Source organism: Odocoileus virginianus, chromosome 27 (assembly GCF_023699985.2).
Source record: "Odocoileus virginianus isolate 20LAN1187 ecotype Illinois chromosome 27, Ovbor_1.2, whole genome shotgun sequence".
Lineage (NCBI taxonomy): Eukaryota > Metazoa > Chordata > Mammalia > Artiodactyla > Cervidae > Odocoileus > Odocoileus virginianus.
The window spans coordinates 45,074,833-45,099,177 of record NC_069700.1 but is presented as its reverse complement, the minus strand read 5'-3'; the positions used below and the strand labels follow the sequence as shown (position 1 = coordinate 45,099,177).

At 40.8% G+C, this 24,345-nt stretch overlaps 2 protein-coding genes across 3 annotated transcripts in view; both read right to left on the bottom strand.

The window, feature by feature from the left end:
* ZSCAN12 (zinc finger and SCAN domain containing 12) overlaps nucleotides 1-7,340 on the bottom strand; it is a 12,118-nt gene extending 4,778 nt beyond the window's left edge. The window contains 4 exon segments of the mRNA XM_070456878.1: nucleotides 1-1,163; nucleotides 2,858-3,002; nucleotides 6,918-7,066; nucleotides 7,069-7,340. Of these exon segments, the coding sequence (XP_070312979.1) occupies nucleotides 1-1,163; nucleotides 2,858-3,002; nucleotides 6,918-7,066; nucleotides 7,069-7,339 (1,728 nt within the window). The 5' untranslated portion in view covers nucleotide 7,340.
* ZSCAN23 (zinc finger and SCAN domain containing 23) lies at nucleotides 7,278-24,345 on the bottom strand. Of its 2 annotated transcripts, none has more exons than XM_070456883.1 (5): nucleotides 24,254-24,345; nucleotides 18,948-19,421; nucleotides 18,554-18,701; nucleotides 17,573-18,199; nucleotides 7,278-7,403 (listed from the first exon to the last, which is right to left on the bottom strand). In XM_070456883.1, exons 2-4 carry the CDS (start codon nucleotides 19,323-19,325, stop codon nucleotides 17,586-17,588), a joined length of 1,140 nt encoding a protein of 379 aa, XP_070312984.1. In that variant the 5' UTR covers nucleotides 19,326-19,421; nucleotides 24,254-24,345; the 3' UTR covers nucleotides 7,278-7,403; nucleotides 17,573-17,585. The 2 variants fall into 2 exon arrangements, with proteins under 2 accessions (XP_070312984.1, XP_020746035.1); XM_020890376.2 differs by having other exon boundaries at nucleotides 7,278-7,312.

Genomic DNA, 24,345 nt, shown 5'->3' with positions numbered 1-24,345 from the left:
TATATTAAGATCTGACCTCTGTCTGAAGGCTTTGCCACATTCATCACATTGGTAGGGTTTCTCCCCAGTGTGGATTCTCTGATGCTGAATGAGGCTGATGATTCCATGGAAGGCATTCCCACACCCATCGCATTTATAGGGCCTCTCTCCGGTGTGCAGTCTCTGATGTTCCTTGAGGACTGATCTTTGAGTGAAAGCCTTCCCACACTTCTCACATTTATAGGGTCTCTCTCCAGTGTGAATTCGTTGATGTTCTATAAGACTTGTCCTCTGAATAAAGGCTTTTCCACATACATCACATTTGTGGGGTTTCTCTCCATTATGGATTCTCTGATGCTGAATAAGGCCGCTCTGACTGAAGGGTTTCCCACATTCCTTACACTGATAGCACTTTTCTTTGTGGTGGATCTCCTGATGGGAAATAAGGGAGGAGTTATAAACAAAGGCTTTTCCACACTCGCTGCACTCATAGGGCTTTGCCCCAGTATGAACTCCTTGATGTTGGGTAAGAATTGAGCGCCGACTAAAACTTTTATTACACTGAGTACAATGATAAGGTTTGTCTCTTGTGTGGATTTTGAGATGGTGAAAGAGACCTGCTTTCTGGCTAAAGGCTTTGCCACATTCATTACAGTGGTACTGTTTCTCTCCTGTGTGAAGTCTCTGATGTTGATTAAGAGCTGACCACTGGCCAAAGGCTTTGCCACACTCATTACATTTATATGGTTTCTCTCCTGTGTGTATTATTTTGTGTCGAATAAGCACAGTTCTCCCACGGAAAGTTTTTCCACATTCTTTGCATTTGTAGGGCCTGTCTCCAGTATGGATCCTCTGATGTTCTACGAAACATGAGTGTTGACTAAAAGCTCTTCCACAGACATCACATACATAAGGCTTTTCTCCTGGACAAATTCCCTGGTGTTCAGAAAGATCTAAGTTCTCAGTTAAACTTATTCCATTTTCATCACATGTAGGTTCTTTATCTTCCCTTGAATATTCAGAAGACTCTCCTGTTTTTTCTTCAGGTTCATATGTTTTTTCATACCTAGCTGGTTGAGACATTTCATTTTCAAATTTGCTAGCTATATTCCCATATGGTTTCATTTCTTGAGAAACTTCTTGCTTTAGAGTTAAATTCCTATACTCATTTCCAGTCTCAATATCTGAAATTAAAAATGGATCATACTCGTTAGTTTCCTGTGGTTGCAAAAAGCAACTTTCATTAGGCAACATAAAATTATTCAAATGAAAAATTACACAAGAACTTAGAGATCCTGCATGACTATAAAATGGCACTAGAATATAGAATAAACACATAAAACTAATAAACACAAGCACTCCAAAAACTGTTAAGAAAAAGAACAGTAATCAAATAGAAAACTGGGCAAAGAAAAAAACTGATGGCTTCCAAGAAAGGAAATACAACAGCTCTTAAACACAAGAAAAGAGACACTCCCCCTGACAATAAGGGAAAAGCAGATTCAAACAATATTGAGTATAATTTTCACCTACTGGATTTGCCAAAAGCTTGATGTAACACTGTGCTCATGACATGAATATCAAACATTGCCAGTAAGAGTGTAAATTGATCCAAGCTTTATTAGAGGGCAATTTGACAATATATATCAAAATTACAAATATTTTGACCTAGTAATTCCACCTAGAAGGAATTTATGCTACAAATATATTCACACATATGGTTATTTATCACAGCACTATTTGTTATAGTAAAAGAGTGGGGTCAGCTTAAATGTTATTAGCAGGAGATAAGTTAACTGCATGATATAGCCATATTGTTGTTGTTGTTTAGTCACTAAGTCGTGTCCAACTCTTTTGTGACCCCATGGACTATAGCTCACCAGGCTTCTCTGCCCGTGGGATCTCCCAGGCAAGAATACTAGAGTGGGATGCCATTTCCTTCTCCAAGGGATCTTCCTGTCCCAGGGATTGAACCCTTGTCTCCTGCATTGGCAGGTGGATTCTTTATCACTGAGCCACCTGGGGAGCCTGATATAGTCATATATTTTAATATTAAGCAACTGTTAAGAAATAAAAAATACAAGGCTCTATAATCTTAGTGATAAAGAAAGGAAAATATATTTGAATATGAGAAATACACATATATGGTTAAAAATCTCTAGAAGGACACACAAGAAACTAGTAACAGTGACAACCTATTTCAAAACAGAGGTGAGGAGACCAAATGGCTAGGGTAATAGAGTGGCAGGAAAACTTTTCACTGGGTAACTTTAGGTTATTACTTTTTTCAACCATGTGAGTTTTCACCTGTTTTTAAAAAGTAAGTGACAAAACAGAGAAAGCAGAAATAAGGAAAGTACATTCTTTCACCCCTTCACCCACTTTGAACATTTTGCCACATCTGCTTTATTACTCCTTCTCTCTAGAAGAGTAATATATAGGCATATATATAACATATATATGTGTGTATGTATACGCACATATATGTATTTTTCCCTGAACCATCTGAAAGTTAGCTGCAGAGATTATGGGGCAAAGGTTTATTTACTGAAGGACACAGAATAAAGATAGTGGTATTGTCTGGTAGGATAAAGGCTATACATAGGAGGGAAGTCAGCAGAGGAAAATAACTATCAGAAGGACTAAACCAAGTGATTTCAAATAAAATACAGCCAGGATTTAGCAAATATTAACATAAAGAGAAAAGAAGTTGCAGAGTGATAAACCAGGCTGCCTCAGGTCTATGCATGAGCCATCAGCGCTCTTGAGAGACCTTCCCGACTTCAGTGCTCACAAACAGCATAAAGTATAAGAGTCCCAGGGTCCTATGTTGGCCCCTGTCCTCCCCTTCCTCCCAAGATGGGTCTTCCTTCCTTACCTTGCTTCTGTTGGGCTTCAAGTTCTGCAGATTCACACTTTGGCTGGGCTTGCACAGACAGAAAGCACATTCTGGGTTCTTGTTCTGTTTTTAGGGGTATGATCTCCTGTAAGAACATTTCCTGTTCCTCAGTGTGGACTGAGACCTGAGGTAAATGAGATGTAGCTTAGAACCTCACTCTGGTAACATTAAACAAGAACATACTATCCAGGGCAGTGGCACCCAGCTCTCTGAAACTTGAAATAAACTTCTTTCCATATAACAGCCTGCCATAATCCTACTCAAGGCCAATACAAATGTCACCTCTTCTGGGAAACCTTCCCTTCGCCAGTTGGAAGTAATTTCCCCTATATTAACTGTTAAAGTATATTAAATGTACCACTTTTACATTTTTGCCTATGCTGAAAGAAATAGAGAAGTGGCAAAGAGAAGGAAAAGAAGGTAAAAAGAGGCAGAGGCAGAAAGGAGTGGAAAAGAATTTATGGGGAAATAAGACAGAAGTGAGAAAGAAGGAAAGGAAGGGGGAAAAGTAAAGGGAAATAATGAGAGAAATTACAAAGAAAGACAGAAGGGAACAAAGAAGAAAGAGAAAGGAAAGAGGGTATGAGAAGGAAAGAGGGAAGGAAAAAGGAGTGAAATCTCTCATATTCCTAATAGACAATGCTCTTCCGAGGTTCCCATCCCCCTTCTTTCTGGGAAGATGATCTTGTTTTCTATTTCTCCAAGATCACGACCATCTCAAAAAAATCCTCTCTCCTTCACTTTACCTATCTCCACTCTCTTACTCTTCTCCTTTCCTTCTTAGAGGAAGACGTCTTTTCTTTTTCCAGGCTTGTATCTCTACTTTTGCCTTCAATCTCATCCCTTTCTGCTTCCCTTTGACCCCTGCTCCTTCAATTAACTCATTTACTCAGCAATTTGAACCACTCTGTAGCTTCCATTCCTCCATGGGCCCACTACCTCTTGCACTTAAAAAAAAAATAAAAGAAGAAAAGGTTTCCCCAGCATGGTAGTATAAAAACAGGAATTGGAATCTAATTACTTACTCTGTTTCTTAGTTTAGTATTGATAGCTCTATCACCTTGGGCTAGGAATTATTCTGAGATTATATGACACCATGCATGTAAAGCACCTCACATAGGCAATGGCGTATGACAGGCCCCCAAATTACTTCCTCATCCCTCTTCGATAGCTTGCCTAGTGGCTCAGACTGTAAAGACTCTACCTACAATGCAGGAGACCTGGGTTCAATCCCTGAATCAGGAAGATTCCATGGAAAAGGGAACGGCAACCCACTCCAGTATTCTTGCCTGGAAAATCTCATGGATGGAGAAGCCTGGCTATAGTCCATGGGGTCACAATGAGTCAGACATGACCGAACAACTAACACACACATACCCTTCAATGGCTAAAGTTTGTAAATAAAAAATTACCATATACTGACACTATTTCTCTGACATAGTCTCATTTTGTAATCTTTCCCTCAGAATAAGAGCCAAAATCAGCAGAATACTATCTCAGACAGAAAAAGATGTTTTGATACTTCAAATTTTGGGGTGTGTGTGCTCAGTCACTCAGTCCTGTTCAGCTCTTTGTGGCACCATGGAATATAGTCCAACAGGCTCCCCTGTCCATGGTATCTTCCAGACAAGAATACTGGAGCTGGTTGCCATTTCCTCCCCTAGGAGATCGTCCCAACCCAGGGACTGAACACGTCTCCCGAATCTTTTGTTTTGCAGGCAGATTCTTTACCACTAGCACCACCTGAGAAGCTCTCAAATCTGGGGGAGAAGGGAGCAAAAAAAGCCCAGTATAGTGAACTGTGCCTTCTGTCCCTGGATCTTTGACTAGGCCTCAAAAACCACTAGCTACCCACAGCAAGCCTCAAAGAAAGGACTGGTTAGCAGTACAAATTCATCATGACTAAAACCAAGTTCACTTCTGCCTGCACCTAAGAATCCCATTCTTTTGGTTCTCTTCCTACCTCCCTGGCCAGTCCCCAGTTACCAGTCTGGATACTCCCCTGATGCTCTTTTTGTCTCATGGCTTTAAATACCATTCATATTCTGGCAAGTCCCAATTTTGTATTTCTAGAACAGATTTCCACCCCCCACCCCCACTGAATCTCAACTCTTTATATCTAGTTGCTTGCTCAAACTTTCCACTTGGATTCTAATGAGAATCTCAAAATTAACACATCCAAAACCTAGCTCTTGATTCCTGTCCCTCTACTCCAAACCTATGTCTCTCCCAATCTTTACCATCTCAGTGAACGACGAATTCATTTTACCTGATGTACAAACCAAAAACCCTGGCATAATCTTTAACTCACTTTCTCTCATATCCTGCAACCTATATAAACACAAATCCTCTCAAGCTCTACCGTCAAAATGTATCCAGAATCCAATTACATTTTGCCACTTTCAATGTTATTATCCTAGTCAGGCACCAGCATCTCTTGCCTGGATTACTGCTTATAGCCATAGCCTCCTCAACTGGTTTCCCTGCTTCTAACTTTGTTCCCTATGTTCTCCTTCCCCACCCCCAGGCCCAATGCAGAACTTTCCAAACATAGAAGCTAGAGTGATTATGTTAAAATTAAAAACTTTAAATTGGAATTCAAAGTCAGATTGGGGCATCCCTGGTGGTCCAATGGCTAAGACTCTGTGCTCTCAATGCATGGAGCACAGGCTTAACCCCTGGTTAAGGAACTAAGACCTGCACGCCATATGGTGTGGCCAAGATAACCCCTGGTTAGGGAACTAAGACCTGTATGCCACAAGGTGTGGCCAAGACAGAAGAGCAGCAACCCTCTATACTTTTTCATTGGTGCATTCCCAGTGCCTAGTAAACAGATGGCCAATAAATATCTGCTGAATGATGAACTTTTCCCAATTCACCTTCCCCTACGATCTTGAACTCGGTTAGGAGTGTTTCCGTTATACTAGTCTTTCAAGCTTGAAAATCCCTAGTGCTTAGCCTAGAATAGACTGCTGAGTGGAGTTCTCCATTCTTTCTTCCTTCTTCATACCTCCATCTGTATCATTTTCAATTAATTCTTACCTAAGATATGCCTCTTCCTTTGCAGTCACACTTTCATGATCCTATTTTCAACTGAGACCTTTTTGCCACATGGTCCTTCCCTCTTCAGACTTCGTACTTCGATACTGAATTATACTTCCTTTTCATTACCACTGTGATTATCTAGCAGTATCCTTCAGTCACTAGATGCCAGTAGTACCTCTTAACGTTAGGACAACCAAAAATGTCCCATGACACTGCCAAACACCCTTTGAGGTACTGAAAAATGTCCCACAACATTGCCAAATGCCCTTTGAGGTGCTGGTTGAAAACCACTGTCTTTATCAATGTTAAAACAAAACAAAACGGTCCAACATAATTTGCCTTTTTTTTTTTTTTTTTTTTTTGTATCTTGGTGTTAGTAAAACTCACTTAGAACAGTTTAGGAGCTTCTGTCCTACAGAATGAAATCTAAACTCCAGAGTTTGATATTCAAGGTCCTCTAGTCTCTGTTTTCAACTCTTCTACTGACATCTCACCTTTTCAACTCAACTGGGCTTTCAACCACTCAAAGAAACATGGGTTCCCTCCATGCCCCTCCCTCCTAACTTTCCACTCTGCTCCTACATCTCATTCCACTGAGATGGTGACTTTGATTTCTCAGTCTTTTAATCCTTTAATGGAGACAAGGCAGAGGATATATCTGCAAAACCTTACTTCTTAATTACTTGTGTTGTGCAGAAGTGATGTCCCTTTCAAAAGGCTGCTGCCCACCCTTTAATGATCTCTCTGTACTAGAAGTCTGTTTATGGGCAGCATTTCACCAAACAGAATTTTGTAGCTTAATACAGAAATACACGATCCTTCCACAAAAAAAGACATAAATAGTTAGGATTACATTAACCAACATTCTGTGACACTCAGGCCCCTTTCTGATGCACCAGTTTTGTCAAGGATACATTTTGTGAAATACTATTAGACTTCATTCTGGCCTAGAAATCCATAATTCACTTCTCAGACACCACATCTATGTTCTCACCTGATATCCTGGCTCATCCAACTCTCTCTCTAAATCCTCCAGCACAGTCACCACCTCTTCCCCACTCTCTGGATGCTGTTCCTGGACCCAGGCTTGGAGCTCCTCAGGCAAGATGGTCAGGAATTGCTCCAGCACCAGCAGTTCCAGATCTGCTCTTTGGTGTGGGTCTCTGGCTTCAGCCACTGATGGCAAAGTTCCCGGAGTCGGCTCAAAGCCTCTCGGGGCCCAGATGTTTCCTGGTAGCAGAACTGCCTGAAGTACTGTCGGAAGACCTCCCTGCTGTGGGTGTTGTTCTTTTGCAGGTTCTGATCCTGCCTAGTGGCGTGTTTATGCTCCTCCTCCAGCTCCTCTTCCTCTATCTTTACTTCCAAAAGTTCATCCTGGTCCATGTTGGCCTGGATAGACCAAGTACATGCCATCATTGCTATGCAAAAGCTTATCAATGCTCCAGGCAAGATCTCCTGTGTCTTTTCTTTCTGGCTGGAACTGAGGGAGAAGCTATCATCATTAACCCAAACTACACCATAAACAAAAATTGCAAATTCTAAGAATTCAAATTTGCACTTTGAAAGCTGCCTCCAGGGTAATCTACTGTACTCAGAGAAGTGCTCTGATAAAAAAGATTCAATAGACTAAAAAAAAAGAATAAGTAAAAGGTGCTAAGTTGTTTCAGAATTTTCAGGACAAGAAAAGTAAGATTAAGAAGGAAATATTTCCACTTAGTTAATAGAAAAAAAGGAGAATTAAATGAAATAAACAAACATGTAGAGCAAAAAAATTATAACAAAAAGCTGAGACATCCTTGAGTAGTTGCTTTTTAAATTCTTTAAAAACTCAGATGATGCATAATGGGAAATCATTAAGTCATAAAAGCTGCAGTTACATGAATTTATTTCCGCAGGGACTTAATCTCTCTGCTCCTGACTCTTTATCAAGCGAAAAAGCTGGAGACATTGGTTTTTCAGGCCCTCTTCTACCCAAGTAACTGTAATTCTAAATATAAAGGGATGCTTGTAAAAGAGGCCCTAGGACGTGGGTCAGCACCTGTGACCGACGAGTGTTCGGAAATGTCAGACGGCGCAGAATCAAGAAGGGTACACAGCGCGAGGCAAGCCCGGGAGGTATGAGGCGCATAGCCGGGTCTCTCCCTCATCCCGGGCTGTGACCCCTTCTCAAAGGGCTGGGGGCTAGCTTCTGCCTCAAATAGCTTCTCGCGGACCCACCTGGGCAAGTGAGCACCAGAGGACGCCCCGCTCCAGCCTGGCCCGATGACGGCCAGCAACCCACCCGCCGCGTCCGCAGCAAAAGCTCGCTCAACCACAGCCCCAGGAGGCCAGCAGAAGTCTCTCTCCTGGATTCAAGGGGGTGAGGTCTAGAACGGTTTCAGAACCGGAACCCAACAAGAGCGACCCACAAAGGCCGGAAGCGGCAGAGTACGGAGCATCTGGTCACTTCCGCCGCCACTCTAGGAAGAGTGAGCGCGCTACTCGGTAGTTCTCCCTTGCACTCTCGAGAGATGACTACGGAGGAGTCCCAGGCCCGCGGTTTCACGATACTTTTCGCCTTCTGCTAATCTTCTAGTATCCCCATTCCTCCAAAGTGATGGCTGGTGGAGGCATGGCGAGCCTATCTGAGCTAGGTAAATCCTATGCTTTTTCACTCTCACGTTTATTTGGGTTTCAGCACCTTTGATATTAAAGATGTCTCAAAGGGATTTCTCCCGAGGTCCTTCCAGACTCAGGAGGGGACCTCTTCTACACACTTTTCAAGGGTCAACCTGGCAGTTTCTGCTTACTTTTTCACTTTCTACAGTTCCCTTTTATGCGCAAATGATAATGGGTATACATCTGAAAACCCATAGAGTTCAATAGGAAAACCAAAAGATAATTTAGTAAACTAGCAAAAATATAAAATTAACACACTGAAAGCAGTACTTTCCTATGTGCAAATAACCAGTGATAAAGGTACAAGATATAATGGAAGAGAATACCTAATTTATAATAGTAACAACAGCAGCAGCAGCAACAAGAGGAAGAAAGAAAATAAGTGGGACTAACCGTAGGAAAAAATTGCAAAACCTGTATGGGGAAAACCTCCTTAAAGGCCAAATGTATAGTTAGACAAATAGAAAGCCACATGCTAAAAAGACTGCGGAGAGTCTTGGTTCAAAAGACTCAATGAAGAAGTCAATCTTCTAAAATAAAAGAATCAACAAATACTGTTCTAGAGTTAGACAAAATGGTTATAAAGTTCATATGGGAAAATAAGAATAGCCATGATACCCTCTGAAGAACAATAGTGAGGGACATACTAATCAGATATCACAAGTTATAAAGTCCCTACAATTGAGTGTGATACTGTGTAAGAACAGACAAAAATAGACCACACCCCAGGATTCTTGCCTGGAGAATTTCATGGATAGAGGAGTCTGGCGGGTTACAGTCCACTGGGTCACAAAGAGTCGGACACGACTGAGTATGCACGCCCCACGCACTAGACCAAGGTACATATGGATATTTAGTAAATGATGTTGGCATCTTGAATCAATGGGGGAAATGAAGGGCTTGGAGATAAGTTGTATTAGGACAACTGATAGCCATTTGGTCAAAAGTAAAATTGCATTAATATTGCCCATCACATATCACAATCAAGATAAATTCCAAATGGATCAAAAAAAAAATGTAAAAAGTATACCTATACATGTATTAGAAGAACATGAGTAATCATTCTAACATCTGGGAACAGGAAACCTTGCCTCAATTTCCAAAAGCAGCAAAAAAAAAAAAAAAACAACAGTAAATCTGCCTAAAAATAAAATGGGTTGGTTATAAAAAAATACCACAAAGAAAAGTCAGAAGAAAAAGGACACACTGGAAAAATGTTTGCAACATATCACAAAGGACTAATATCTCAAATATATAAAGGGTTCCTAAAATATTTCCTAAAATGAAAGTAACTGAGGACTTCCTTGGTGGTCCAGTGGCTAAGACACCGAGATCCCAATGTAAGGGGCCTGGGTTTGATCCCTGGGCCAGAAGTCTAAACTCAAGGCTCTGTGCAGAGACTCTGAGGTAGAGACCCCATTTCTTGTTTCTTCCACTCTTGGTCATCCCTTGATGTCCCTGGGGCTTGAGGTCACATCACTCCAATCTCTACTTCCATCTTTACATCATCTTTTTCTGTGTGTCTGATTTCCCTCTGCCTCTCTCTCATAAAAATATTTACTATGGCATTCTGGACCCCTTCTGGATAATTCAGGATGATCTCCTTTTCTCAAGATCCTTAATCACTTATTTTGCCATATAAAATAACCACTGTTCTGCTGCATAATATTTATAGGTTCTGGTGATTAGGAAGTGAACGTATCTTTGGGTGACTATTTTTTCAGCCTACTACCCTCTGTTCCTCCTTTTCCCCCTCTCCAGCTTACTTTCTTTCTTGTTAGAAATTGGTTTATTCCTGTTGTTCAGTCTTCTAGTTCAGATTTTCTCTAGCCTACATCCTGTTGTTTAGACTACCCACAGAGTTTTTACTATTATAATTGTATTTTTCAGTTCTCAAATTTCCACTTAATTTTTTTACATCTTCTATTTACTTGCGAGGACTTTCTATTTCCTTGCTGAGGGTTTCTATATTTTCACTTCTTTTATATATGTGTTCACAATTTCCCATTGAAGCTTATTTAAAAACGTTTATTTGGCTGCACCAAGTCTTAGTTGCAGTACGCCAGATCTTTGATCTTGCAGCATACAGATCTTTAGTTGCAATATGTGAGATCTAATTCCCCTACCAGATATTGAATTGGAGCCCCCTGCATCAGGAGAGCAGTCTTAGCCACTGGACCACCAGGAAAGTCCCTCATTGAAGCATTAAAAAAAAAATCATGATTGCTATAAATTTCTGTTAATTCTAAAACCTTTATTAGCTTGGTGTTGGCATCTCTTTTCATTCCTTTTGCGATCTTCCTGGTTCTTGGTATTTCGGATTTTTTATTGCTATTTTGTATTGTGTTATGAGACTGGATCTTAATTAAACCTTAGGTTTTAGCTGGTTTACCCTGAAACTACTGTGGTAGGGTAAGTAGGGAACGGTGACACGAAGGCAACGTCAGAAAAGAGGCAGTGGAGTCTGGATTTTTACCACCATTCAGCAATCACTCATCAGCGCTCACAGTGTCTGTCGTGACCACGTGGAAGTCAGAATTTCTACCCCTACCCAACAGTAAGGAGAACCTAAATGGCAATCAAGTAGAAACTTGGACTTCTGCATCTACCTGACAGTAATGAGCTGCCACCCTCCTCTACTTCCCCTGCCACACTTTTGAAGCTGTTTTCTTAGCCACAGAAATGCACAAGCACTTCCCTTTGCTTTGCAAAACTGTGAGGATCACGTTATAGCTTTTTTTTTTTTTAAGAACTAAACCTCTACAGATATGTAATCATGGCCATTACTATAAGAGATTTTCATGAAAACTGGGAAACTGCTCAGTTAAGTTCACGAAAGGAATAAGAAACCATCTTTTAGCTTTAAGGGTCCGTCAACCGATGGACACTGGAGGAGTTTCCCCGCTAGTAAACCTGTATCTCCTTCGAAAACCAGATAGTCCGCACAGGCCCCGCCCTGTACCAAGTTTGTGTTTAGTTCTCTGCATCTCCGAAACGTACAGAACCGCCGACATGGAAGTGTTGGTTCCTGAGAAATCTTTGTAAGGCAAGGGAGGGGAACCCAAGCCAGGCCTAAGAAAAAAGGACAAACCCCCACTCCAGCCCCAAGGTCTCTGCAGAAGTAAATGGCAACCCACTCCAGTATTCTTGCCTGGGAAATCCCAGACAGGGGAGTCCGGCGGGCTGCAGTCCGTGGGGTCTCAAAAAGAGTCGGACACGACTTGGCGACTAAACCACAAATCGAGCATCTAGCCTCAGGATGAACCAGGTTTCCACATAATCCCAGTTACAGTCCGGACTCAACCAACCAAAGGGGTATTTAAGCCACAGCTCACAGCAGGAACTGGAAATACGTCATAACTCTCAAACGCATCTCCATTGGTTCCTCAGCGCCTCTCTAGGAAACTTGCAGGACCTGTCATTTTGGTGGTTAGCCTGGCAACTGACCCGACTTTGCGAGCTCAGAAAGTGAAAGTGAAAGCCGCTCAGTCGTGTTCGACTCTTCGCGACCCCATGGACTGTCCATGGAATTCTCCAGGCCAGAGTACTGGAGTGGGTAGCCTTTCCCTTCTACAAGGGATCTTCCCAACCCGGGGATCGAATCCACGTCTCCCGCATTACGGGCGGATTCTTTACCGACTGAGCTATCAAGGTGTTTGCTCAGAGGTTTCCTCCTAATCGCTCAGGCAGGCAAGTGGACGAGGGTTCGTTTGTAACCTCTGGTGTCCAGGAGCCACTCAATTTGGGCTTGTATCTTTCTACCCCTATGAGGACACCTGGACACTCTCACCGGATGCTGCGCAGCCCTAGGTTCCCTTAGCACCGGGTCCTCTGAGCTTCCAGCCCTTAGGATCGCTCTCCCGAAGAGTCTCTTAAGATACCAACTGTCAGTTACCTTCACTCGGTTCCCAGGGTCTGAAGCAATAATCAACACCTGCCTACGGAAAAAGCGGCAACAAAGGAGGCAGAGGACGGCCTGCCCTCCGCTGTTTTAATTCTTTGAATAATTGAGTCTCTCTGAGTAACCTAACCACTGATTTTGTCGGTCTGGGGTGGGGCCGGGCAACTGCACTTCAAACAGCCCAGGTGATACAGGCAGACACCAAGAAACAATGGCTTCATCATAGAGCTAAGGTAGCTAGCATGGAAATCTAAATGTGGGTCCAGAGACCTAAAAACATCACAGGGTAATTTACAGACTGTGTTCTTCTCCCAGTTCTCCTTTTTATGGACAGTATTAAAATAAATGAGAACCAAAGGCAGAGATTACCACTGCTTGAGACACCAGTACCTAAGACACTTGAAACAACTGAGATGGAGGGATTTCTAATATGTACTGTGAAGATGAAGAACATCACTTGGTAAAGATGTCTCTGCATCTCTTTTTATTTTTTTCTCTTTGGACACCATCGTTGGCCAGAGTTTTAGTGTCTGATTTTGCCCTCTGATTCATTTTTATATTCTCACATTTTGGTCATCCTTTTTCCTCTTTTCATCTGTTTTTTTGCTGATGCCTAAAATGTATCTCAGGGCTCCAAGTCTAAGTGTTCATGAAACTACATATAATTCACAATGATCTTTGTTCATAGTTTTGTTTAAAACTTTTTAAATGTGATTAAAAAACAGATCACCATAACTACTTAACCACTCAGGTTTCACTTTTCTCATGTAGGTATGACATGAGCTAAACTCCAAAATTTCTTTTTAAATCTCAGTATTTTTTGATTCTTGGAACAGGAGAATCAGAGAATGGCAACCCACTCCAGTATTCTTGCCCGGAGAATCCCACGGACAGAGGAGCCTGGTGGACTATGGTTCATGGGGTTGCAAAGAGTTGGACACGACTGAAGCGACTTGCATGCATGTATGCATTCTCTGACTATATACTGAAAAGCTCCTACTATACCTTTGATGATTCTACACTGCCTATCAAACAAAGACTCAATGCATTAGAAAAGTGTTCAAGGCCCTCTCAATCTGGCCCCCACCTAGAATCTCCCACACCTGCACTTCCCTGCAGGAACTCTGTGACCCAGACAAACTGGAAACCCCTTGCCTCTTGAACATGTCTTAAAATTGGGGTCTTGCCTCACCCTAGTCCTTCAGCCAAAAATACTTTCCTCTATCCTCCATCTCCCTCTGCAAAGAATCTACATTTCTCTCAATTATTAATTCAACATTTAACCAATGACCCACATATGTTGGTATATATTTTATATTTCAAAATTGTAAAACAGAAAATCATCATATTTTATAAAATTTTGACCTTAGGTATACTTTTATTTAGAATCTCCTCAGAAATAACTTTTGTCTTACTAGGAAAATATAAAAAAATCTTCTACTATAAGTTACTTTTTTTTAAAGGAAAGCACTGTCAGATACAGAAAATAGGAGTCATTTCCAAATATAAAAAATATGGACAGCATCTTGATTCTTCTAGAGTCCTGACCTTCAACTCAAATTTACAGTGAAAGAGAGTCTTCAGGGCTCTATCTACAACTCTAGGTAGGTTTTAGTTGCAAGATACTTAGCCATTTCGTCCTCTTTTTTTTTTTGGTTGCACCTAAGGCATGCAGGATCCTAATTCCCTGACCAGAGACAGAACCATGCTCCCTGCAGTGGAAGCAGAGTCAACCACTGGACCACCAAGGACATCCCACTAAGTCATTTCTTGATATAGTGTCCTCTGTCCTAACTGCTCAAAGGGGTGATGGACTATCCTTCAAGAACAAATAAGCCTATTTAATTGGATTTGAATCAATATTTCTTATACCTTGCTCAATCATAAAACTGAATTTCTTACACCTTGCTCAAACATAAAACCAAAAATCTCTTTCAGATTGGACTTTTCAAGGGCACAGGGAGGGATGGATACTGGTCCAGGGAACACTTGAAACGAGTTCAACACTAAAGACCTCATAGGCTGAATAAAAGGAGCCAGGGTGGGAAAAGAGAGAAGTGAGGGAAGTTTAGAAATGTAAAGAGATAACTAAGAACTTCTGGCCTGGAAGACTGGAATAATCCCAGCAACAGCCAAGGTCTTCATACCATTGTCTGTGTCCATGCTCAGTTGCTAAGTCATGTCCAACTCTTTTCGACCTCACTGTCTACAGGTTAAGTCAAATATTATTTCTCAAATAATGAGGAATGTGGATCCTAGATAAAAGAATTAGCATAAGAGAATTAGTACAATAAGTATCAGAAAACAAGGAAAGTTAGTTTGGTGAACTGTAAGTCATTTTAATTGCGTGAACCATCATTGCATTCTAAGAGTACATCTGTCTCTGCAGCATATATAACATATTTTGTTTCTTGGTATTTTACCAGCTGTTGAGAAAATTAAGAATTTTTGAAAAGCTACAAACAAAACAAAAAAACAAGCACAGAACAAATCAAACATTCAACCTTCAATTGCAAATGTAAAAACTCAGTTCATTAGAAATACTTCCTCTAAAATCCTAATCTGTTCATATTTTAAATCTTTTAAAAGCTGAAATAATTGAATTATCCAAACATGCTGCTTCAGCATATTGGAGAAGCATTTAAAATACTTATGAACTCAGATTATAGTAGTATATATGCTATATCACTATGTGCTCAATTGCTTAGTTGTGTCCAACTCTTTGCAATCCCATGGACTGTAGCTCCTGTGTCCATGGGATTATCAAAGCAAGAATACTGGAGTGGGTTGCCACTTCCTTACCCAGGGATGGAAGCCACATTTCCTGTGGCTCCTGCAATAGCTCTGTGGATTCTTTACCACTGAGCCACCTGGGAAGCCTATTATATCACTATATGGAGTATATATTTAACTTGAGAAGTTGATTTTATTGCAAACGTATCCTACTATATTTTCTTTAACTTCATCCTAAAATCCCTATGTATTTCTATTGATATAATTTAAACCTCAAGACACAATAAACTACATATTCTTGGGGAAATTTAAGGTTTTTTTCTTCTAAGAGTGTTGATAATACCTACAATTAGTCACAGGTAGTGACATTAACAGTTTGAAATGTTAGGTCTAAGAATATATAACAGAACAAAATACATGAAATAAAAAACATCACCTGTCACTTCATTTCTCCACATAAGCATTATGTGCAATTCTTGTCATCCAAATCCTGTTTTCTAGCTCATGTGGAGGTTGTTAGCTTTAAGAGTTTGACTTGGGCCAAACTAGGGAAAAGAATAAAACAATATATAACATTTTGAAGTAGCAATTTTTCATCTGTAGGAGTACGCTGAACTATGGAGCACCAACAAATGATATATCACCAACTGGTAAACAGAACAAGGAAGCTTTCTGTTATAAGGTAGAAATATCTAAAGATTATACTGTTTCATGAAAACAACAAGATGTAGAGGGTGTGAATAGTATGCTATCATTCTGCGTAATCAAGGGAGTAAAATTATATATTCATATTTTTTTGTATTTACATAAAGAAACCCTGAAAAGTAATAAGAAACTAGTTAAATGACTACCTACAAGGGGAAAGATAGGGACCTTTTTTAATGTTGTTTTGATATCAGAACCAGGTGCAGAATGAATTATCTTTTTTAAAAACTTCCTCTAAGTAAATTAAAATTTAAAGTTAAAAATAATCACTCATTACAAAAATAAATAAAATGCCTCAAATGAGATATAAGTGGGAGGAATCTTTCTTGGAACTCTGCTGTAAATTAAATAGGCTGTGCATCTATTGAAACAAATGGGCAGGTTTGTTGAGCTAAAAAGCAAAATTGTAATACCTCGTAAGTGCTCTAAGTTCCCTATGGCAATACATTGCTTCCAATGGCTTAGCAGAAAGAGCACTGCACTAGGGAGAGAGGGTTCTAGTTCCAGCTGCGTTAACTAGCTGTGTGATGTTACACAGTCACTTCTAGAGCTTCTGTATCCGTATCTGTTAAATAAGGGCATGCAGAAATGACTCTGAGGTCCCTTATTGTGTTCTATCACTCTTAAGTTACCTGCATGTATATATGATATTCCAATCCAGATCGTTATCACCACAGATTTTCCACTTCTTTGTCTCCTGGCCTTAGTATAAAGCTTTGTAACACTCAGTGTTAAGGGAAAGGAGTTTTTTAATGTATGACTTTAGTAATAATCAATAAATAGCACTGAGAAGCATGGAGGCTATAAAAAGCAATCAGCGTGGAAGACTGATCATACTTTTCTCTCTACTTTTGTATATGTCTGAAATTTTCCTTAACAAAAGGCTAAATAAAGAAAAACCCCAAAATGCTCAAAAGTCACAGGAAAAATACAGTTAGGCCTATTTTCACAACAAAGATCTTAATTGAGATATCAGATTTTTAAGCTAAGTATCTTAGTCTTTGTAAAATTTAAAATCATGAGCAATATTTGTTATGAGTAGACACTAAGCTAGTAATAATATATGGTTGCATCAATTTCTTGGTTTTTAACTGAAGGCTGAGTTACTAAACCACTATAGGGAGAAGCCTTTTGTGTATGGAAAGATCCAAGTGCACCCTTTTGTAGGTTAAAAGGCAAATTTTCCTATCTTATGCAAATAGAAACTAATCTAATAGTTTACATTACAGATTTTACTGAAATTATTTTTAAATTAATTTGACTTTAAATTAACCTTTGACTTTTTGTATTCAGGTAGCATATAATTTTTAAGACTTAAAATAAGTTTTAAAAAACTAGGATAAAGTTTTCCTGAAGCATATCTAGAAAACTTTTTGGACAGATATGTATATGTGTGAAATTATGAAATCAATGCAATAATAGTCAGTGTTGCAAAGTTATGGATGTCACTGACCAAAAAGACTTTGACAGTTGTATTTAAGATATTATGCTTCTCTCAGTGTAAAAATCAGGACATTTTCACGGACCTTCTCTGGAGCTTCCTATTACTAGAGTATTAAATTATTAATACTATTGTCCTCTCGGGGACAAAGTAAGAACCAGGACCCTGGCTTCCTTGCCCAGTGGTCTGGCATCAGGAAATGTTGCCCTACCTGTTCCAAGGAGCTAGCTGGATTCAGCCATGGGGTGGACTTTCCGATGCTGGATGAGGTTGCATTGGTAGATGAAGTTCTTGCCACATTCGTTACATTTGTAAGGTCTTTCTCCAGTGTGAATTCTCTGATGCTTAATGAGGACAGAACGTCGACTAAAGCTCTTACTGCACTGATTGCACTGGTAAGGCTTTTCCCCCGTGTGGATCCTGAGATGATGAAAAAGCCCAGCGTTCTGGCTAAAGGCTTTGCCACAAACGCTGCACTGGTAGCGCTTCTCCCCAGTGTGGAGTCTCTGGTGCTGGAACAGGCCTGACCGCTGGCTGAAGGCCCGCCCACACTCATCACACTCATAGGGTTTCTCGCCCGTGTGCGTTCTCTGGTGCTCGATAAGGATGGAATTCTGGGTGAAGCTTTTCCCACATTCACTACAGATATAAGGTCTTTCCACTGAAGAGCTTCCCCGTTGCCTCTCCAATCTACCTTCATGGTCACAGGTCTCTCCATATTCAGGCACTGGAATAGTATCACCATTCAGTTTTTCAGATCCCTCCACAAGAGATTTCTTTTCTTTAGACAGCTCCCTCTTTGGGGCTAGCTCCACATTCCAAGTTCCAGTCTCACTGCCTGAAATAATAAATGGATTACATGAATGTTGTGTTTCCAAAGAAAGAAAAATACTGGTCAGGAGAGTGGGTGGAAGGGGACAAGCAACCGTGTTTTCTATTTCCTTTCCCACTCTTAACAATTATACCTGGGCTTCAGTGAGAAGACGCCCTGTATCACAACTGCCTGTTTACTGTCTACCTCTCCCACCAGACTGTAAACTCCCGAAGGGCAAGGACCACATCTACCTTGCTCATCACTGTTTCTCCAGTACCCCACACAGTGCCTGGCCCAGAGCAGACACCAAGTGAATGCACTGAATTGATGACCATTCAGGGAATGACTTAGGCTTCCTGAGCAAATTCCAATCCTCACCAATCTCCTGAATTGGGCACACCCCTCGCAAGTTCCACTGAGGTTGCTCTTCCAAGGTTTGGAGCTGGCTGCCTGATGACTCCTGGGCTGTTCCTAGAGCTGCTTTCTCCTTCACAAGCTCCTTTTGTTCATGATCACGGGCTGGGACCTGGCAAAAATTAAGGACAATTGGGAACCAAATATCAGAGAAGACACTGCAAGGCCTTCTCAGGATCAATGGATAGGAAAAGATGGATCAAGAAACTGGCAAAGAGAAAAGGTGGAGAGATTAAAGAGTCTATTACAGATCAAGACAGGTATAAAAAAATCCATCTTTTCCTCCTCTTCCTCTTACTGCACGGAAACCCCATGCTTTACCATACAAGCACAAATCCTTGTTCTCCCTTCTTCCCACCTGCTCTCTTGGTTCATCCAGCTCTCTCTCCAAATCCTCCAGCACAATTACCGCCTCTTCTCCACTCACTGGGCGGTGCTCTCTCACCCAGGCCTGGAGCTCCTCGGGCAGGATGGTTAGGAACTGCTCCAGCACCAGCAGCTCCAGGATCTGCTCTTTGGTGTGCATCTCTGGTCTCAGCCACTGATGGCAGAGCTCCTGGAGTCTTTGAAGAGCCTCTCGGGGCCCCGGTGTCTCCTGGTAGCAGAACTGTCTGAAGCGTCTACGAAAGATCTCTCTGGTATGAAGGTTATCTCTTGACAGGCCAGATTCTTGGACCATACTTACGTGGTTCCCCTTTTCCTCTTTTACTTTCACTGCTAGAAGTCCCTTGTGCATCTCTGGAGTCTGAAGGGCCAAGGCTGTGGCTATTCAGAAAAAGAATCCAATCTTGATAATTCCCTCTTGATTTTTTTCTTCTGGAAATCCCAAAACCTAAAAAATAATTTGCAGGGGAAAAAATGAAGAAAATCCTTTTTGCTGGTAGGCACTGGAAGTATTTATACCCAAACCAGTAACTCTAATGAAGAACATGAATGCATGATTAATAAATAATGATTATGCAAATACTGGTGAAGGTAATATAGGAAGGAAAACAAAACCAAAACAACGCCCCCTCCCTGAGTTTTATTGAAGGGACTGTTTGATCATCCTGAATGAATCAGCTCAAATAAATCAGTTTGAATATACTGGGTTTCCATTTGAATGGCAAGATACTAGACTCAGGTAGTTTTTAGTTGAATGGAGGTAAACAAACACTTTGGCTCCAAGATGTCACAGAAGACACTAAGAATAAAGGAAAAGGAAAGAAAAAGGAGTAGGGAGGGAAAGTAAAGAAGATAAATAAATAGAATGAGGCACAACAACAACAAAATGTGCCTGGGGAAAAGAAGCTGAATTCCTTGAAGCAGGTTAGGTCTGGAGGAAAGAGATGTCTGCTTGGAGCAGGGAAACCTGGAACTGAGACTGATCCCCAGGTACCCCCTCCACAGTCTTGGGCTTCATCTTTTGCGCTTTAGTCTACTTAATCTGTAACATAGGAATCCTAAAGCCAACCTTGTCTACCTTTCTAGGTTGATACAGAAATTAAATAAGAGAACAGATAAAGAGCACAAAGAAGCAGGCAGTTTGGTAAACTCTAAAGCATTATAAATTACCATGACTGTGGGGCTTCTCTGGTGGTTCAGTGGCAAAGAATTTGCCTGCCAGTGCAGGGGACATAGTTTCAATCCCGGGTCCAGAAAGATCCCACATTCTGTGCAGCAACTAAGCCCGTGGGCCACAACTACTCAGCCTGTGCTCTAGAGCCCACGAGCAACAACTATGGAGCCCAAGAGCCACAACTACTGAAGCCCATTTCTCTGCAAAAAAGAGAAACTATAGAACCGAGAAGCTTGAGCACCACAGCTACAGACCAGCCCCCTCATTCACTGCTAGAGAAAGCCTGCATGCAGCAGTGAAGACCCAGAGCAGCCACAAATAAATAGTCTTTTTAAAAAAGGTAATTACCACTACTACTATTTTTCTTATAAAATTTTCAAATATTTTTTCTTATAAATTTTATTGAAAGATAAAACGAATATCCTAGTGATCCAAACACAATGGCAAAAGAATCAGAAAGTAGTCAACTGGAGTGGTCTTGGCTCATAGATAGTAAAATGAAGGAAATATTAGTTTTAATATTTTTAAAATACAGAATTTTAGCTCTTTCTTGCCTTCTAATTTCTTGGAAACTGTTTCTCTTTGAAGTTCCTCAAGGATGGAGAGTGGGCAATTGTATGTAAAATAAGTGCTAATAAAAAGACAAATGTCAGAATTTCCAGTGGTGGAATTTCCAGTGGTGATCCAGTGACTACGACTCCACACTCCCAATGCATGGGGCCTGGGTTTGATTCCTGGTTGGAAAACTAGATCCCACATGACACATCTAAAGATCCTGCATGCTGCAACAAAGGTCAAAGATCATGTGTGCTGAAACTAAGACCCAGCACAGGAAAATAAATATAAATATTTTTTTAAAACAGAGACAAATGTCTATGACCACTTAACCTTATGAACAATCTTAATCAGGACAGTAATTAAGTAAGGCAGTTTTCTGAAAGAAAAATAATTAATTATGTGACCTAGTGATTTCCAAGCACCATTTTTAGGCACAGGCTTTCAAACTTTTTTGACCAGGACCTTTAGGAAGAAACATTTTATATCGTGACCCAGAACACATATATATGTGCATACAAGTATATGCTTGTGCATGTGTGATATACACAAACACAAAAATGGAAATAATTGTTTCTTTTAACAAAATACCATGTATACTTACCTTATGTGATATATACTCTTATTTTTAAAATCCTATTTTGTAAAATGAAAAAACAAAAAACCCTGGTCATAGCCCACTATATAGATTACATGACCCACATAGGGATCACGACCTATAGTTTTTTAAACATTTTTGTTCTAATTTTAACTAAAATTACTGTAATTTACTATAGAAATAAACCTACATCATTCATAAGTATTGGCAGGCATCACAAAATTTAAAAAACTAAGGATAGATTATTTAAGTTGATAGTGAACATTGATCATACTACAACTAAAAGAAAAGTTAAATTCATATTGCCATTATTGATTATAGTCATCAAAGAAAAAAGAAAGCACACTGGTATGAGACAGCATCCTTCTGGGTAACCTGTGAACATTATCCCTTCACAAATTTCTAACATCTTTGGCTTGCTTGACATCTATAGACCACCTCAGGAAGAGTGGAGACAGTTTCTACTCAAAAGATAGGATCCCTGAGTTCATGTTTTCCCCCAACTCACCACCACTCTGACCACCACATTATCTTTTTCTGTTGAACTTTTCATACACCAATTCATTCACATAGCAAATATTTACTCAGAGCCTACCATATTCCAGGTACTCTTCTGGGCTACAAACAAAAACAGTTTTCACCTCAAGGAATTACAGTGCTTTTAATGTACCAGGCACCATTTTAGATGCTTTACATATATTAACTCAATTAATCCACAAAGCAACCATAAGTAAGGTACTATTATTAACCCCATATTGCAGATGAGAAAACTGAGGCATAAAGAGTCTTTGTCATTCACCCAAAGTGTCACAAGTAGTTAGTGGTAAGGCTGCAATTGAAATCAAGTAAACCTACCTTTAGAATTCATATTCTCAATCACTATACCACTGTCTCTCCTCTATGTAGGGGGAAGATGGGGACAGGAGGACGAAAGAGGGTCAGAGGGGTCAGGCGATAATTAAATGTATGTCAAGTAGTGATAAATCCTATGCAGAACAATAAATGTAAAGGATATAGTAAGAGGGAAGAAAGGTTTCTATTTTTGTGGGTTAGTCAAGGAAGGCCTTGTTGATAAACTATTATTTGAGCAGAGACCTGAAGGAAGTGAGGAGCAAGTCATGGGACTATCTGGAGAAAGACTGTTGCATGCACCAGAACAGTGAGTTCTTGGAGGCATGAACATGTATGCATTTTTCAAGAAACAGTGAGTTAACCAATGTGGCTAGAATAGAGAAGGCAAACAAGACAGGAACAGGAGAAGACGTCAGGTTAGGAACAGATCATGAAAAGCTATTATAAGGGTTCTGCCTTGTACTCTAAGAGACAAGGAAAGCTACTGGAAGTTTCAAGCAAGATGGGTGATAAAATTTTACTCAGTTTTAATATAAAAACATAACTGGCTGCTGCTACAAAAGACTATGGGGAAAAGCAGAAGCAGGAAGAGAAGCTAAAGTAATAATCTAGGGGCGAGATGATGGTAGCATGAACCAGGTCTGCTGAGCTTGATCTAGGGTGAGAAAGTTTTGGGATACAAATTACTCAATTAACCAAGAATGGGTTCAAAGGAATAAACAACCATTTGTTTAATCAACCTTTCAGGCCCCTGAAAAATATATTTTTCCTGTTTGCTACCTACTCATCTTGGTTTCAAGTCAGTTTTTTTTGTTCACAGACAATGCAACTGAAGCTTTGAGCTCTGCCAATAGAAAACCATTTCTGATATGCGTGGGTGCTAAGTCGCTTCAGTGTGTATGACTCGTTGCCACCCTATGGACTGCAGCCTGCCAGGTGCCTCCATGGGGTTCTCCAGGAAAGACTGCTGGAGTGGGTTGCCATGCCCTCCTCCAGGTCATCTTTTCAACCCAGGGATCCAACCCGCGTCTCTAATGTCACCTGCATTGGCAGGCAGGGTCACTAGCGCCACCTGGTGCTATTCTGGTACATGGTGTTTCAAATCTCGACTCAGTTTCACTAAGATCAATTTCCCTCTTCTCTGTCATCTTTTCTACTGATCAAAGCACAACACCAGCGAGTGGGTGGGAAAACAGGTGTACACACACAAATGAAATGGCTGTTTCATCAGGTTTGCAGACGGTACACGTCCTCAAGTATATTTCTCTCTCTAAACTTAAATTCTAACTAGAAGTTCAGGATTACTAAGGCGCAAAAGGGGTAGGACCATATTCAAATAAGGGAACTCACTTCCCTTACAATAAAGCTAATACAGAAAAAAAAGGGGGCTGAGTCAGCACGGCAAAGGGTTTAAGAAAATGGACTCTGAAGTCAGACTCCTTGGATCTAAATCCTGACTACACCCCATTACCAGCTGTAGGACCCGGGACAAGTTACTTAACTTCATTTTTTTCCCGGACCTTAAAAAAAAAAAGGTGGGGGGAGGGAGAAGTAACATACTACTAGTGTCTACCTCATAAAGTTATGAGAACTAAGATAATATCGGGAAAGTGCTTTGAACAGTGCTGGCGGACACGTAAGTTCCATTTAAATATTCGTGTTTGTTTTTTTTAAATCAACAGTTGGCGAGAGCCTATACATTCTTGAGTGAATCAGACTAAAAGAGGCTGTGGCGATGTTATAAAACTATCATGCTCGTTGTTTAAAATAAGCCCCCAGTAGAGGATGGCAGCCGTGGGAAAATACAAACCATTCTGGCTATCGGAACCTAAATCTTATTCTAGGATGCGGGAAAGGAGAGTTCCGAAGGACACCGGTGAAGGGCTCAGGAACAGACGAGGGGATGGGGGTTGGGGCACAGACGCTGACTTTCAACTAACAAGGCCCTTCCAGGTTCCGGGGCAGCCTCCTCTGCCCCTCACCTTTCCGGCCAAGCCCTGGCCAAGAAGACCCGCTGCCTCCTCCCCACACCCAGTCCAGAGTCACAGCGCACAGTCCAGACTTTTCAAAGGCCCTGCGGTAGCCCGACTCCGAAGCTCACCGGGCAGCCGTGGCACCACCTCTGAATCCTTGACAACCGCAGCCTGGATAATGATAAACTACAAAGGCCGGAAGTGCGTCACACCGCGGCTC